Raw genomic sequence first — 18,378 nt, 5'->3', positions numbered from 1 at the left:
CAAAAAGACTTTTTAAAATTTGGTTTCACATTTATCATCATCAACGATGAACCATGTGTACTCCTTGAGATATTAGCTAATGATAGCACGAAACTATCACGATTGACAAGACATGTAAAAACTAACCACCCAGTGCATGAAGAGAAGCCTGTATAATTTTTTCAATGAATTTAAAGTAATTCAATAATTAGACCACTATTTTGCAAGTGTCTCTTGAGATTTTCTACCTTATTGCAAAAGAGAAGAAGCCACAATCCACTGGTGAAACCCTAGTTCTGCCTGCTGCAGTAAGAATGATGGAAATCACTCACGATAAAAATTAAGTCAATTCCGTTGTTGGCAAAGACTGTTGAAACATGAATAGAAACCATTGCAGAAGATTTAAAGATGCAGATAACAGAACAAATAACTGTGTGTGGAAAATTTGCTCTGTAGTTGGATAAAAGTACAGATGTAGCTAACATGTCTCAGCTTTTGGTATTTGTTAGATTCTATTTTGATTAGGAAATACAAGAAGAATTGTTTTTTTGTGAGCAATTCAAAGGTGTACTGGAGAAGATATATTCTCAACAGTGGACGATTTATCATTAGCAGAGCCATACGATGCAAGAAAGCAAGCTTATACAGCATCAGCCCCAAAAAAAAAATCTTCCCGCTTCACCTATCCATTCACTACAAAAGTTTGAAGTTTTCCCCAGCAATCAACCACCCGCTGGCTAAAGGCAAAATTTCCACACATCTATTCTACAACTGTCTTTCCTGAATTTGAATTCATGCCCCCTCAGATGTGGAATATGAGCAAAAGTAGAAATCCCATCAGCATTGAGCTTGCTCAAACCATTCAAGGCCTCAATCAGATCACCTTGCAGGCTAGGCACCTGCAAGGTGATCCTGCAGTGTCTCCAGACACTGCAATTACAGAATTTAAACCTTTCTTGCTAAGAGCAACTCTTTGTTTCACTCACCAATCTCATTGCCCTTCTCTGTACTCGTTCCAGCAGCTCCTCATCCTACCTAAAATGATGCTTCCAGAACTGTACACAGTATTCAGGGTGTGACCTGACCATTGCCTTATACAAAGTGATAATCATCTCCTTATCGCTGCTAGAAAAATTCCTCTATATCATTGACAAGATCCCACGAGCTACTCTTGCAGCCTGTCTGCACTGCTCAGAAAACTTCATATCTGACTACACAATTACCCCCAGGTCTTTTTCATACTCCACTACCCTGAGTGTAGTACAGCAAACAGTTGGTATGATACTCTGGGGTTACTGCTACCCATAGGCAGTACTTTGCATTTCACAATGTTAAACTTAAGTTTCCACCTCTCAGCACATCTGCTCAACTTTTCCAGATCCTATTGCAGTAGTATACCATTCTTACTGTCATTGACAATCCTACCCACCTTCACATCATCTGCAAACTAGGACATTAACCTGATATACCTTCATCGATATCATTGATAAATACAGAAAACAACAAGAGAGAGAAGTAGAAAGAAATCACCAAGAAATAGAAGAATGATGATATCCAGCTCAGGACCATGGGTTTGCCAAGCCCATACTCACCAGATGTGAGCCCCTGGGATGTGCCGAGAAGGTTCTAAGGCAGCAGTATCACTAGAAAGTCCTTCAAGGTTTATGAATTAAGTTTTATCTTTAAACTCTCCCTGCTCTGAAAAAGAGAGACAGATATTTGTTCTTCCTCATACTACTGCTGCAGGATTTCATAAACATTAAAAAAGAAAACTAGATAAATAAATGTATTGTAATTTAGTTACATAACCCATAGAAAAAACTGAATCAAAAAACTTAAGTGAACAGCTCACATTGACTTTTTCTGCTAAGCAAAAAATGTATGATTAGTGGCAGTATAAAAACACTGTCAACAAAAAAGTTAGCAATCCTTTTATGTTACTGACTGCCTAGAATATTCTTCATTCTGGAATCCTCAACTTTTATCATGCTGAGGAGTTACCCACACAATGGCGTTGAAATTACTTTGTTCAATAACACGTGAAAACCTTCCATTGTTGAATACATTGCAGACAGCACAATTCTTGCTATCTCCAAATTTCCACAGACCCCTATAACAATAATCTAAACAAACACCAAATCATTAATTATGGTTTATGTTAATTATGGTAGCAATTAACACTGTATTTCATTTTTAAAAAAAAAATGAAATTGATCTTTTCCATATGTATTAGAATATTACCTCTAGGAGTTAACTATATGTATAAAACATTTACCTTGGCATTAAAGCTGGCGGTTTAATAAAAATTCTCACAGCATCTCTTAGTATTTCCACCACAGGAAAGCTGCCCAAAATTTTACTTGGCTCACCCAGATATAGTATCTAAAAAAAAAAAAAAACCCGATTCTATTATTTGATTGTTACCAGGTCTGATGTAAGAACATTATATTTAACAAATCTGCAAAAGATATGTGGAAGTAGCACAGCTTTTGTAGCCTCAGTAAGAACAAGTATTACAAAACTCACCTTTTATTTGGATTTACACTAACTCCATTTCAATATGTTAGCATTAGCAATAGCAAGAAAGCAAGCTTATACAGCATCACCAAAAAAAAAAAAAAAAACATGACACCTTCCATTTCGCGTATTCATTGCCTCCAATAGTTTGTCAAGCTGTTCCTTGAATTTATTTAAACTATCAACTTTCACAACAACAATGGAAGTTTGTTCCAACGATCCATCACCTGTTCATTAAAGGCAAATTTCCACACATCTATTCCACAACGATCCTTCCTCAATTTGAATGTGCCCACTCGTATGTGTATCGTCTGCACAAGAGGAAGAATTCCATCAGCACTGAGTTTTCTTAATCCATTGAAAGTTGTAAACAATTCAATCCAATCATATCACATCGCAGGGGCCTAATCCCCAGACACTTCAATTTGCAGGATTGAAGCCTTTCTTGGAAAGAGAACTTCCTTTGTTGCATTCACCAATCTCGATGCTCTTCTCTGTATTACTTCAAGCAGCTCCAAACCTTCCTAAAATGAGGCCTCCAGACCTGTATGTAGTATTAGCATTAGCATTAGTAGAGGCATTTGATGCAAGAAAGCAAGCTTATGCAGCATCAGCCAAAAAAAAAAAAATAAATAAATAAATAAATAAAAAATAATCACTTCCACTTCACCCCACTGTTCGTTCGAAATACCTGTCCAGCTGAGCCTTAAACTTATTTAGGCTATCAACTTCCACGACAAGGGATGGAAGTCTGTTCCACCAACCAACCACCCACTGGCTAAAGGCAAATTTCCGCACATCTATCCTACACCTGTCTTTCCTCAATTTGAATTTATGCCCTCTCAGGTGATTATTCTGAGCAAGACGCAGAATCTCATCAGCATTGAGCATGCTCAAACCATTCAAGGCTTTATACACCTCTATCAGATCACCTCGCTGGTGCCTAGTCTCCAGACACTGTAGTTTCCAGACACTGTAATTTGCAAAACTTAAGCCTTTCTTCGTAAGAGCACCCCTTTGTTCCATTCACTACTCTTGTTGCCTTTCTCTGTACTCGTTCCAGCAGCTCTACATCCTTCTTGAAATGAGGCCTCCAGGCCTGTATACAGTACTCTAGGTGTGGTCTGACCATTGCCTTATAGAAGGGAATAATCACCTCCTTATTCTTGCTAGAAAAATTCCTATATATCATTGACAATACACCATGAGCTACTCTTGCCGCCCGTCTGCACTGCTCAGAGAACTTTATATCTGCCTGCACAACCACCCCCCAGGTCCCTTTCATTCTCTACCACTGTCAGTGTAGTACCACAGAGTTGATAAGTTGCTCTGGGGTTGCTGTTTCCCATATGTAGTACTTTACATTTGTCAATGTTAAACTTCATTTGCCACCTCTCACCTCTGCTCAACCTTTCCAGATCCTGTTGCAGCAGCAGCATAGTGTCAGTAGTGTCCTTGAAAACCCTGCCAACCTTCGTATCGTCTGCAAACTTGGACAATAAGCTTGATATACCATCATCAATATCATTTATAAATACAGAAAACAATAATGGACCCAATACTGAACCCTGAGGGACTCCACTAATAACATTAGTCCACGATGAGCAGTGTCCATTGATTACTACTCTCTGTCTTCTCCCCCTCAACCACCCCTTTATCCATAGCAGCAATTTGCCTCCAATGCCACACTGCTCCAATTTGTGCAGCAGTCTTCCATGTGCAACAGTATCAAAAGCCTTTCTAAGATCCAAGTATATAATATCAAAGTTATTCCCTGCATCCAGTTCTTTTGTGACTGCATCATAGTATCCAATCAAATTGGTCAGGCAAGACTTCCCCTTAACAAAACCATGCTGTGTCCGAGCTATAACTGAAATCTTGTCTAAATGATCCTGCAGTGCTTCTTTAACCAGTGCCTCCATTAATTTTCCAGGAACAGAAGTTAAACTCACAGGTCTATAATTACTTGTGTCAGCCTTTGATCCTCCTTTGTGAATTGGGGTGACATTTGCATATCTCCAGTCCATGGGTACCTCCCCTGAGTCCAAGGAAGCTCTCATAATTATGGCTAAGGGTTTGCTTACTTCCTTTGCTGCCTCCTTTAATATAACTGGATAGATCCCATCCACCCCAGATGCCTTTCTTGTATTTATCTTCAACAATTTCTCCTCCACTGTACTCTCAGTTATTACAAGATTCTCTAGCTTATTGTCAGAGTTGAATACACCTCTGGCATTCCTCTTGCTGAATAACTTCTCATGTGTGAATGTCGATGTAAAATATTCATTTAGTTTGTTAGCTACCTGAGCAGGATCATCAACAGTTGACCCATCGATATCAAGTGGACCAATCTGATTCATCCCCTTCCTTCTAGAGTTTACATAAGTAAAGAACTCTTTGCTGTTTTTCTTTGCATCCCTTGCCAAAGATATCTCATAATCTGCCTTCGCCTGCCTAACCTCCTTTGTAACTTGGTTACTTTGTAACTTGAGTACATCTAGTACTCAAGATGTGGCCTGACAACTGCCTTATGCAGTGAGATAATCACCTCATCCCTATTAAACTGCATGAGCTGTCCTGGCAGCCTGTCCATATTGCTCAGAGAACTTCATATCTGACTGCACAATTATCCCCAGGTCTTTTTCAATTTCCACTACCCTGATTGTAGTACAGCACAGTTGATATGTTACTCAGATGTCACTGCTCCCCATATGTAGTACTTTGCATTTGTAAATGTTAGCAAACTTCAATTGCCCACCTGCCTAACTTTTCTAGTTCCTGTTGCAGTAGCACCAGAGGCGGACTGGTCATAAGACTGACTGGGGAAATCCCGGTGGGCCGGAGGAGACTGGTGTGATTTTGGCCATAAACACTAGTATGAAGTCATTACAAGTTTTCCCTGGTAGGTATTTTTGACTCAGTCCACCTCTGAGTAGCACACTGCCATTAATCACCCTGCCAACTTGGACTTTAAACCTGACCTGCCTTCATCAATATCATTGAAATATATAGAAAATAAAAATGGGTCCAACATTGAATGCTGGTTCAACCAATAACATTATTCCATGAAGATCAATGGCCATTGATTACCACTCTGTTTTTGTCCACTCAACCATCCCTTGAGCCATGGCAACAATTTGCCCTTAATGCCACACTGCTCCAATTTGTACAGCAGTCTTTTATGTGCAACAGTATCAAAAGCTTTCCTGAAATACAAGTGTATGATATCAAAATTATTTTTTGCATCCAGTTCCTTTGTGACTACATCGTAGTACCGATCAAATTGGTCAAACAAAATTCCCCCTTAACACATGCTGTTTTTGAAGTATAATTGCAGCCTTGTCCAGATGATCTTGTATTACTTCTTTTACCAGTGATTCCCTTATTTTCATTGGAACAGAAGTTAAACTTAATAGGTCTGTAATTGATCGTGTCATTCTTTGATCCCCCTTTATGAATTGTTGATACATTCACACACATCTACATGCTCTCTCATAATTATGGCTAAGGCTTTGCTTACTTCCTTTCCTGCCTCCCTTAATATAACTGGATAGATCCCATTCACTGTAGGAGCCTTTCTTATAATTAGCTTCAACAATTTCTCTTCCAGTTTCAGTTATTACAAAATCATAGAGCTCCCTGTTAGAGCTTGATTAACTTCTGGCATCCCCTTCCCTAAAGAATTCCTCATATGTGAATGTAGATGCAAAACACTCATTCAGTTTGTCAGCAAGCTGAGCAGTCATCAATAGTTAAATCATCGATATCAAGTGGACCAATTTGATTCATCCCCTTCCTTCTGGATTTTTAAATAAGTAAAGATATCCTTGCTGTTTTTTTTGCATCCTTTGGCAAAGATTTCTCGTAATCTGCTTTTGCTTGCTTGATCTCTTTTGTGACTTGATTACAGACCAGTTTATATCTACCATAGGCTTCTGTGTTGCTCAATAATTTATATGCACTCCATACACTTTTTCTTCTCCACCATGAGTTTTATCATTTCATGTGACATCCATTTACGCCTATACCTTAAAGAGTATCTTTTAGTTGGTATGGAAAAACCTAGTAGCATCTATTATTAATTTGTAAAGGTGAATACAATGAGACCACTGTATTCAACTTTAAAAAAGCAGACTTCCCTTCCCTTTACCCTTGAGGCAGTTATATCTTTAAGTAAATCCCAAATCAATACACTGTGATCACTGCCATGTAGTGGTTCTTTTAACTGCATATGGTTATCTTATTCCAGTGGCTAAGAACCCTCTGAGTGCGAACAAAATTTCTTGATATCTAATCTATAGTTACTCCTAATAATTTTAATATTATGCCTATCTTGTAACTAAAAAAAAAAAAAAAAAAAAAAAAATGTTGAGCTTTCTGAAATATATACCATATTCAGGTCACTCTGTAGCTGCTTGGTCACTGGATACCTTTTTTTTAAAAAAAGTTACAATTCTTTTCTAAGATTTGGTCTCCAAATCAGCATATAGTGCTCAAGATGGACTATCATTTAAACCTGCTTTTAAAACTTTTTTTTAATACTAACACACAGTGTACATGCCAAAAATTATTGACGCACCACTCAGAATTTTTTTGAATACTCTATCTCATTTCATCCTTTCTTGGTTATTTTTTTTAAAAGTTGATGGTAAATGTAATGGTATACAGCTTCCTTTGTTTTAAATCATAACTATGTAGACAAGGCTAAAAGAGAAGGAAAAGCAGTACAAAGCATATGCTTAATGAAGGCTATCTGAAATCAACTATGTTAATTAATAGTTTTAAAAGAGAAAGAACATGCCCAGATTGCATTGGCTAACAGAGGCATAACTACCACAGTGCAAGAATTAACAAAGTCATAGGGTCCATGAAGACAGGGAGCAGGACCCCAAGGATCTGTCCTGAAAAAAAAAAATTTTTAATGAATATTATAGAAAGAAAACTATATCAAATACAGCATTTTACTACCATTATATAATACAAGATATGGAAGCTCTCTGCTATTATTATATAATAGTAGACAGCACCATATGTTATTTCTTATGTTTCCATGGTGGCTAGGGCTAATAAGGCAAAAGGTGGTTGATAGGTCATTTAGTAAATTAAAAATAAAATACTACAAAAGGAATTATACAGGGAGAACTGGATTAAATGGTCTTACTACACTAGCTAACTGAAAACACACACACAAAAAAAAAAAAACCTCCAAAACAGCCTTAAGAAATTAATTAGTGATTTCACAAACATAAAGGCAAAAACCAAATTTATAAATTAATCTAATTATGTCATAGATTATCAAATTGCTTATTTTGATGTAACAACTTTTATAATGGCTTCTATAGTTTAGATATGCTGAATATTATTTAAAATGTGCATCATTTTTATGAGTAAGGCACTGGCACTTGATGTTAATAAAAATGATGGGGCGTTCGATGGTCATTCTGTGAGAGTTTGTTTGGATTTCATCGGCACATTAGCAAGTTTGGCTATAATCCAGAAAAACCAGATCATACAAAACATAGTTAAGATTTCAGTGACCTAATCAATTAGGCCACTAGGTCAAATAAGACCTAGTGGCCTAATTGATTAGTTTAAATAAGAGTAAAAATGTTTAATGATTTTAAATAACTAAAAATGGCTTCCGTGTGATCATTGCTGGAAAAAAATCTGACTGGGTGTATAAAGCTCAGTTCAATGACTAAAAGTGGTAAAATATAAAAGAGGTTGGTGTCTATAACGTGCACACGCAGATAAATTATGTCACATGGTTAAAAAGGTGTCATAGTGCTTGCACATAGAGGAGCCACCTGCCCTCAGTAGGAATGAATGTGTAAAATGATTGAGTCCTATGCGAAGATGAGCAAAAACAACTTCCTATACAGTTCCTGTGCAGACTAGTCTGCCAGTGTTTAATTACAGGCTTTATTTAATACAGCTTGTTCATGACATGCCCATGCCAAGACTGTTGCCACTGGGAGAGTAATCTCTGTCTGTTCCACTCTCTCTCTCTCTCCCTCTCTCTCCCTCTCTTTTCTCTCTCTCTCTCTCTCTCTCTCTCTCTCTCTCTCTCTCTCTCCCTCTCTTTTTTAATGAGAACTCCAAGAACAAGATGTATTAGAACCTACAGTACTTAGTGGGTTGAAGGTTGAGAAGATGAAAGAAGATATCTGTTGACATTAGACACGAATTTCTATAGATTGCAATTTTCAGGAAGTACACATGAAAGGAGTTGTACCAGAAAATGGAAGTTGAATGAATAAACAAAAAAGAAATGTTGGTTCTATGAGTTTGAAGTTGGACAGTAAAAGGACGTTGAACTGGTTGTGGCATGTGTTCAAACTGATTCGGAAGAGAGAGAGAGAGAGAGAGAGAGAGAGAATTATAAAAGCCAATTCAGAATAATAGTGCCCATGGAAGTATCTATAAAAAAGGCATGCAACAGAAACGTCTGTGAGACAGAGTGGAGAGACTGTTCAAGATGAGTCATTAATTAATTAACCTAACTGCCCTCCTCTGAATGAAATCTAGAAGGTTGAGAGAGGTTTGGGGCACTGCCCCAGATGTGGGAACAATATTTCATGGAGGGGTACATTTGTGATTTGTACAGAGTGACTGTTTGGGAAAAAAAGTAACACAGAGAGAAAAAGAGAAATCCCGGGTTTTTTTTTATTTTTTTATGTAAACCCTAAACATGAGAGGTATTAGAACCTATAGTACTTAATACCGTGCTTGGGTTGGAGGTTGAGAAGATGAAAGAAGATTTTTGTTGACACTGGACTTGAACTTCTGTAGACTGTAATTTTCAGGAAATACGTATGAAGAAAGGTTGTTCCAGAAAACGGCAGTTGAATGAATAAACGAGGAAGATGAAAAGTTGGTTCTGTGAGTTTGAAGTTGGACAGTAAATGGGTGTTGGCTGGTGGCGGCTCATGTTCAGACTGTTTTGAAAGAGAGAGCAGGAATTATAGAAGCCAATTCAGAAGAATAGTGCCCAAGGAAATATCTGTAGAAGAGGCATGCGACAGAAACAGTACGTCCATGAGACAGCGAGTGGACAGACTCTATTAGAGATGAATCATTAATTAACCTAACTGCCCTCTTCTGAACAGGATCAATAAGCTTGAGAGTGGTTTTGGGAGCACCACCCCAGATGTGGGAACAATATTCCATGGTAGAGCGGATTTGCGATTTGTAAAGAGTGAACAGCTGTTTGGAAGAAAAGTAAAGGCGAGAGCGAAAGAGAAAACCAAGTTTTTCAGATGCAGAGGAAGCAATATTTGTAATGTGCTTGTGCCAAGAGAGATTAGAAGTCAGGGTAATCCTCAAAAGAGATATATCAACTTGCCTAGAAACCGGATCGTCACCAAAGATAAGCATAGGAGCAAGCAGAAGAATCCTTTTTGCGAGATATAAGACAAGACTGAGTTTTATAAGGATTGAAATCAACTAAGTTGTCTTTGCCCCAATGGAGAATTACCTGGAGATCAGCATTTAAGGAATTGGTAGCAGATTTTCGAGAAGTTGAAGCTGATTGGTAAGGGCAGGGCAAGGATTCTCACAATGGAAAATGGAATGCAATGTGCTATCATCGGCAAAACTATGGATAGGATTTCCAGTCAATGGAAGAAGGTCATTAATATACAAGGGGATAAATACAAAGCTTTGGGTAAAATGAAAAATTCAATGCTGAAATACATAATAAATGTTCCAAACCATGCAATAAGTCTACTCTTTCTCAATCTGAAGATTTCAATGATGCCATTCATAGGCCTACTTCTAGAGCTACCGACGAAGGAACAAACTTCGTCGGTAGGAACAAACAAGGTCACAACGCATGAAACATATAGAATTAGAATCAGACCAGGTAGATTCCGTTGTTGTTGTTGTTTGGTTTTTATGAGCATTAACAACTAAGGCCAGATTGCTCCGGGGATATGCGGTGGTCATTCCCTGACCTTTCCACATCCTCCGTATTTGGTGGTCACGGGCTCGAAACCTGATCTAATCAAGAAGCGTGTGCTACGCACTGCTGCTCCTGCCCACCTGGCTACGGAGGTGCCAAGTAGATTCCGTAGACAACTGATGTAATTGCAAATAAGTATGAATCAGAGCCTGTGAATGACAAGTACCCAAAAAGCATCTGTTACTGTTTCACTATCAGATTTCAGTACTGATCCAGCTAAATGGAAAATAAATGCTGATCTCATTCATCACGTTGTCCAAAATGTGCCGTCTCAGAATTTAGAGTGCAATTTGAAATCAACTTCTAAAAATTTTGGCGAAAAAGTAAGATATCCAAGAAAAGAACTGTTTTATAGGAAAATGGGAAATGGCAAGGTCGTTAAAAGAGACTAGCTAATATTCTCAGAATCTACTGGAAAAGTGTATTGTTATGTGTGTATGTTATTTAAAGACAGACTTAATGAGATATGTAATCAATTTTAAACTGGATTCGACGATTGGAAAAATGCATATGCAAATGCAAGAATCACAACGCATGAAAAATGAAAAGAGAATTTCACTTCTATATCTAATATGTTACAGTTCCAAAAGTCTACCCAAATTGACAAAAAATTGCAAATCGAGAAGGAAAAGCAATTAAATACTGGACTGAAGTTTTAAGAAGAGTAGTTGCGGTAGTAAAATTTTTGGCAGAAAGAGGTATAGCTTTTCGTGGTGGTAATGAGCAACACAATAATCCTACCAATGGCAACTTCCTTGGGTGTATTGATCCTCTATCTGAGTTTGATCCTTTTATAAAAGAGCATACAGAAATCCAAGAAGTCAAAATGTTTTGTACCTGTCTTCAACCACATATGAAGAATTTATCAATGTATTAGGGTTGGCATACATCACATCTGAAATTAAAGAGGCCAAATATTATGGCATCAGCATAGATTCAACTCCTGATATAAGTCACACAGATCAATTGTCAGTCATTATTTGTTATGTATCAAAAGAGACGAAGTACTTGAGCGTTTCTTGATGTTTGTTCCCATTAAAAAGCATCATGCAAAATATCTTTTTGACACGGTAGCATCTGTTCTTGATCAACATGGAATAGATGCAGCAAATTACAGATCTCAGTCATATGACAATGTTGTTGTTGTTGTTGTTGTTGTGCTGAGGATATTTTGGCACAAGGGCCTCCTGGGCCATATTGTGCCTGTTCATCATTAACTTATGACTAAATATTTTATATTATAGTTATTAGAGGCGATTATATATTTTATGCATGTCAAGTATTGAAACAGAGCTTTGACAACTGCCAAGTATGTGTTGTAAAGTTAAAGATTCCTGAAAGTTAGCTAGAGAGCGAAAACTGGATTTCAGGATACTTGACTATTGAGGACACTCTATGAGAATACATTTGATTGTTAATTAGGATTGACAGAAGGAACATTGAGCAGGATTCTCTACCATAACAACAGATGAGTTATATATGAATGACCAATTCGGAATCTTGCCAAAATGACTTCTTCTCGTCTGCTTCTCATGAAACTAGAAGTCCATAGTTGAGGTTCTTTTATAATCTGGAATAGTTTGTTATTGACTTGAGTTTGCCACAGTTCAGTCCATTGATTCCAACATGCTGTTCTAATAATGGATCTATAATCAGTGTATGGCACTTTTTGATGGCAGAAATATCCATTATCAGGATGTTTAGCAGCATGATCCGCACTTTCATTACCTGGGATGTCGACATGACCAGGGATCCAACAAAATGTGACCATCTGTTTGGATGTTTGATACTGATATAATTAGAACCGGATCTGTTTCAGAATGGCTTGGTGGGAAGAAATAGTAGATTGAATGGCAGTGACTGCACTTAAGGAGTCTGTGTATATAAGAGCTTGCTTGAATTGCTGCTTGGTTATATTATCTAGGGCCAGTTTTATTGCATATAATTCTGCACTATAGATACTGCATTCTGTAGGAAGAGGCACAGCTCTTCCTACAGAATGAAAAGGTAGAACAAATTGCTGCAGCACCAACATCTGCATCTGTTTTTGAGCCATCAGTATAAATAAGTAATTTCTCTGAGTTTTCTAAGGTGTGGGCTTCATGTAGTTGCTGTAAGTAGTTGTTCGGCAGGGAGCCTTTTCCCCATCTCAGAAAAAAATTATCACAAGGAAGTGTCGATTGAATCCAGGGTTGTTCAGGAAGAGCAAAGTCTTCGAGGATTTGCTGAAAGTTAATATTCCAACTAGACATTAGTTCTTGCAATCTAAGACCTGCAGGGCTGTTTTCATTAGGTTTATTACGGTATAGAATTATATACTGAGGGTCAAACAGGTATTCCCAGCTAGGATGAGATGGAATACTTTTAATTTTTGCAGCATAGCTACATAGCAAAGATTTTCATCTGAGATGCAGTGGGGGTTCATTTGCCTCAATATACAGGCTGTGAACTGGAGATGTTCTGAAGGCTCCCGTGGCTATCCTTAGGGCACTATGTTGAATGGTATTCAGACGTAACAAGGAACTGTTTCTTGCAGAGTCATAGACAGGTGATCCATAATCTAATCAGGACCGAATTAAAGTTTTATAAAGAAGTAAGAGAGAGAGAGAGAGAGTGTTTATCAGTACCCCAGGAGTTAGCAGAGACAGCTCTTAAGATGTTCAATTTCTTTAGAAAGGCCATTCTAAGATTATATGATTGAAGAAACTAAGTTAATTATTTAGATATAAACCCAATAAACGAAAATTGTTGGTAAGAGGAATCGGGTTGTTTTTTAAATATATTTCAAGATCCCGATGTAATTTCCGTATTTTACAGAAATTAATTGCTGTAGATTTATTTTCTGCTAAGGAATAGCCATTCTGTTGTGCCCACGATTCTATTTTGGTGATGGCTGCCTTTCAATAGCATTCATAGTTTGTGACTGACAAGAGATAATGAGGTCATCAGCAAACATGTATGATTCTACTGTTTTTGGTATGTCTCGTGTAATTCTTGTAGTGAATAATGTTGCACCTAGGATGGATCCCTGCGGTACACCCTCTTCTTGTTCGAATAATTTAGATAAACTGTTCATATATCTGACTTGAAATGTTCTGTGGTGAAGAAAGTTTTGTATAAGTTGGGGTAAATGTCCCCTCAAACCAAAAGAACAAAGGTCCTGGAGAACCCCATATCGCCAAGTGGTATCAAAGGCTTTCTCAATATCGAGATTAACCATTGCCAGATGTTGTTTCCTTACAAAAGCATTGCGGATGTTTGCTTCTGCTTTGATCATCACATCTCAGGTTGAGCGATTCTTCTGAAACCCATACTGGTTTCGATTCAGCAGATTATTAGTTTCCAGATATCACGTTAGTCGCTTGTGAACCATTTTTTCTAAGACTTTGTCTAAACAGCTAGAATTGGCCTGTAAAATTGGCCTGTAATTATGTGGCTTGTTATGATCCTTCCCTGGCTTTGGAAATGCTAGTACAATTGAGTGGTGCCAAGAGGGTGGATAAGCATTTTCTAAAAATATTCTGTTGTAGAAATCCAACAGAAAATTTATTGCTTTGTTATTTAGTTTTTTTTAACATTATATAGCATATTCCATCCGGACCAGCAGCGGTACTGGATGTTTTATTCAGAGACTCTAAAAGTTCCATTAAAGTGAATGGCTGATTGTACAGATGTGATGCCAGAGTAGAGAATTGGCTTCTATAATTCCCGCTCTCTCTCTTTCAAAACAATCCGAACACGTGCTGCCACCAGCCAACATCCATTTACTGTCCAACTTCAAACCCACAGAACCAACTTTTCATCTTCCTCATTTATTCATTCAACTGCCGTTTTCTGGAACAACCTTCCTTCATACGTATTTCCTGAAAATTACAATCTACAGAAGTTCAAGTCCAATGTCAACAAATATCTTCTTTCGTCTTCTCAACCTCCAACCCAAGCACGGTACTAAGTACAATAGGTTCTAATACCTCTCGTGTTTGGGGTTTACATAAAAAAAAAAAAAAAGAGTAGAGAAGTTTATTTTATGTTGCTCTGCAGATTCTTTAATTGTTTGAAAGGTTCGCTGTAAGTGGACAATGCTGAAATACTGGCAAATGATTCGGCTAATGCATTTGCTATTTCCGTTGGTGCGGACAATTCTTGCCCTTTCCAGTTTAGAATTGGAGCTGGGAACTGCACATATTTACCATTAAGTGCTTGAATTTTCTTCCAGATGAGTCTGTTATCCGTGCTCTTGTTAATCGTGGAAGTAAAACTTATCCAGGTATCTTTCTTTGCTTTTCTTCTTATTTGTCGGAACTTGGCCTTGAGTCTTTTAAAGTTAATGAGATTAGCAGTTGTGGGAAATTTTTGAAACAGATTCCAAGCTCCATTTTCTGTCTGTTTGGTATGTGTGCATTCCTGATTCCACCAATAACTGCTGTGTTTGTGTTTTCCAGGCAGAGATTTAAGTATTGTAGAATTTGCAGCTTGTAATATCTGTTTGATCATACGGTCGGTGACAATATCTACTGGTTGGGACTGTACTATATCATTATTAAACTAAATTTGGGAGGCATATTCATTCCAGCTTGCCCTACTGAATTTCCAAGTGGGTCACTGCAATGAGGATAAGTTTACTTGTGTTTGAATCTCGCAAAGAATTGGTAGATGATCACTTTTTAGTGGGTAATCAAGAACTTTCCACTCCGTATTGGCATATATGGAGGGAGAACAAATTGATAGGTCAATTGTAGTCATGGATCTGGTAGAAGAATGGATGTAGGTAGATTCGCCAGTGTTTAATAGGGTAAGGTTAAGAGAATCAAGCAGGGATTCTATTATTTTACCCCTTTTGTCAACTGATGGAGATTCCCATAGCGCATGATGAGCATTGGAGTCCCCAAGTAAGCAGAACAGAGTTGGCAGCTGATCTATTAGATTTTCTAATTCATCTGAGGAAAGAGATAATTTAGGAAAGAGATATATAGAAGCTATTGTAAGAGTGATACCCATTACAATGCGCACTGCCACTACTTCAAAATGTGTCTGAAGAGAAATATTTTTGGATGGAATGTTGTTTCTGACAATAATCATGAGCTGGCGTGTCAACACTCCTATCATGTCTGAAGATAGTATTAATTTTTCAGGGTAGGAGACACTTGTGAATTTAAAAGTTTCCTGTAAGGCTATACCAGCTGGTTTGTACCGATTGATAAGATCCTGCAAATCATCTTTTGTATTACAAAAGCCTCTACAATTTCATTGAAGGAACCATTTCCTTTCCAACATTATGTGCTTTTATGGGTTGTTTTCGGATCTGACAGTTTTTTAGTTGCAGCTTGCTTGTATCAATCTATTTTTGTTTTGTCTTTCTTAGAAAAAATGGGATGGGTTACGTCCATCTCATCGGTTGCATGTAGTTCTAATATGCAATCATCTGAGTCATGCTGTTGATCAATGTCCATTCCAATGGAGAGTGGTGATTGTAGTTTCGTAGTTTCTGTCACTTTTGGTTTTATTGTTGAGGAAACATCAGTTGGTATGGTAATTGGAGTATTACTAGCTTGTTCTGTTGTTTGTTGCGAAGGAGACTTTCGAATTAGAGAGTAATGAATGTGCCCAATTAGTAATAGACACATTCGGAGGAACTGATACATCAGTTTGAATTACCACTGACTGGAAATGTTGAGCGGCTGTGGCATACGGTGCTTTGTCTCTGTTTTCATTATTTGTCTTCTCGCCTCTGGTTTTTTAACTTTGTTTTCTACTTTATATTTTTGAATTTTTTCCCTTGCTTCCATAGTTCATATATTTTTGAGAAAGCTGGGTGGTTACCTTTACAATATGGGCCGGTATCTCCTCCTCTTGAGGGGTTGTTTTCAACCTCTTCGGTTGAGAAAAGTCGTTATCCGTGTGGTTTTTCTCTATTCTTGAGCACAATGGCTCTAAAAAGGTGTAAACATTTTGTTATCCATCTTTGCTCATTTCAGCCCTGGGAGAGTGGATTTCTTCTCCCAGGTTACCGGCACTGCCACGGGGAGGCAGGAGCAGTGCCGCTAGAGTGACCAAGTGGTATGCAAGTTAGTATTAGTTTAAAGGAAAAAGAAAGGTGATTTTCCTTTCTGAAACTAGATTACAATTCATAAGACTAAGTTATTTATTAAATGAAGTGTAAAAAACTTTTAAACTAAAGAAGAACTGTGGCTTGGAGTAAGTAAATGCTCTATAAATCACTCGGAAAATCGCTTGATCACTATAACGCTTGGCACCTGGGGCCAGTCATATGACAATGCTGCTAATATGAGTGTGATGTATTCTGGAGTCCAAGCCAGATCACCTCTTTATTCCTTACTTCTAATGGAAGAGCCCTATTATATAGACTTGTATGAATCATTAGGAATGATAACTTAATCAGCATCTCTACTTGGAGACTTACCTTTGTCCAGCTAAAAGGTATAGCTGATTGCACTGAAAACTTATCTTTCTGTTACTCTGCTTCTTCTTGCAGTCACTGAAGACAATCTTTTTCTTAGCTGCAACTCTCCGAGAATGTGCACTATTCCAAGGAATGTCTCTAGATTCTGGAATGTATTGGATACCGCATAGTTGACGTACTCACATAAGGCTACCTACATTTTTCTGGTCTGCTTGAATTCTGTTGGTCTTCATAACTTCTGGCATACCAATAGCAAAGCAAATTCTAATTGGGAAGTAATCAAAGAAGCTACTAGGCTTTTCATACCAACAAAGAAATACTGCTCAAGGTTTAGACATAAATGAATATCAGATGAACTACTGAGAGAAGCAGCAGAGAAGAAAAGTGTATGGATGCATATAAACTATCTGGTGATAGAGAAGCCTATGGTAGATATAAAATTGTATGTAATCAAGTCACAAAGGAGGTTAGGCAAGCGAAAGCAGATTATGAGAGGTCTCTGGCAAAGAATGCAAAGAAAAACAGCAAAGATGTCTTTATTTATGTAAACTCTAGAAGGAAGAGTTGAATCACATTGGGCCACTTGATGTCTATGAGTTAACCATTGATGACCCTGCTCAGGTTGCAGACAAATTGAATAGGTATTTTGTATCTACATTCACACATTCTTCATGGAAGGGGATGCCAGAAGTTTATCAAACTCTAATGAGAAGCTAGATGGCTTTGTGATAACAGAAAGGACGGTGGAGGAGAAATTGTTGAGGATAGACATAAAAAAGGCACATGGGGTGGAGGGAATCTATCCAATTATAATAAGGGAGGCAGCAAAGGAGGTAAGCAAACCATTAGCCATAATTATGAGGGCAGTTTGGCTTCAGGTGAGGCCCCTATGGACTGGAGAAGTGCAAATTCGGAGGGTTGATTCAGCCTTTTGATAATGATTTTGACAGTCCTTCAAAACTACGAAATTCCGTGCCACCACCACCGATTGTGTTCTCTTTGTTTTCCCTGCTCATGGACTATCGCACGGCATCACAATTTCTATTGAAGTAAAGCCCGCTGCAAAACTGCGAAGTCGATCTTGTCCCATTCCTGCTGGTAGACTTTCCACAAACCTTCAACAGTTCTGGGGCGGCAGTTTCCAAGAGCTCTTTTCAAAAGTCCGAAGGCGCAAAAATCCATGGGTACGCCGTCAGGTGATTTAACAGGTATATCTTCACATGGGATTGAACGAATACCTGTCACCACTTCCATTCTCTGCAAAAAAGTACGGGTGTTATGTGACTGTGGCTGGACACCTTATCCTGGTGCACCCAGACCTTTTCAGCATCAGAACCGTACAATGTGGGTATTTCACGTTCAAACAACAGCTGTAAAACTTCAGTCTGGTAATACACTGAGTTGACTTTCACGTTTTTAGCGACTCTACACAACTCAAATTTGCTGTTATAACAAAAACCAGCTACAACCATAAAACCACGGCCAAAACTTTCCTTGC

At 38.0% G+C, this 18,378-nt stretch overlaps 1 protein-coding gene across 3 annotated transcripts in view; it reads right to left on the bottom strand.

The window, feature by feature from the left end:
* Naa35 (N-alpha-acetyltransferase 35) overlaps positions 1-18,378 on the bottom strand; it is a 401,343-nt gene that overhangs the window by 139,751 nt on the left and 243,214 nt on the right. For all 3 annotated transcript variants that reach the window (XM_090368451.1, XM_090368454.1, XM_090368452.1), the window contains one exon: positions 2,255-2,361. In XM_090368451.1, coding sequence (XP_090224577.1) covers positions 2,255-2,361 — 107 coding nt within the window. The remainder of the gene's footprint in view (positions 1-2,254; positions 2,362-18,378) is intronic.

This window comes from Mastigoproctus giganteus, chromosome 2, assembly GCF_048544385.1.
Source record: "Mastigoproctus giganteus isolate SK-2022 chromosome 2, ASM4854438v1, whole genome shotgun sequence".
Taxonomy (NCBI): Eukaryota; Metazoa; Arthropoda; class Arachnida; order Uropygi; family Thelyphonidae; genus Mastigoproctus; species Mastigoproctus giganteus.
Note: the sequence above shows the minus strand (reverse complement) of the source record. Positions and strands in the feature narration are given on the sequence as shown.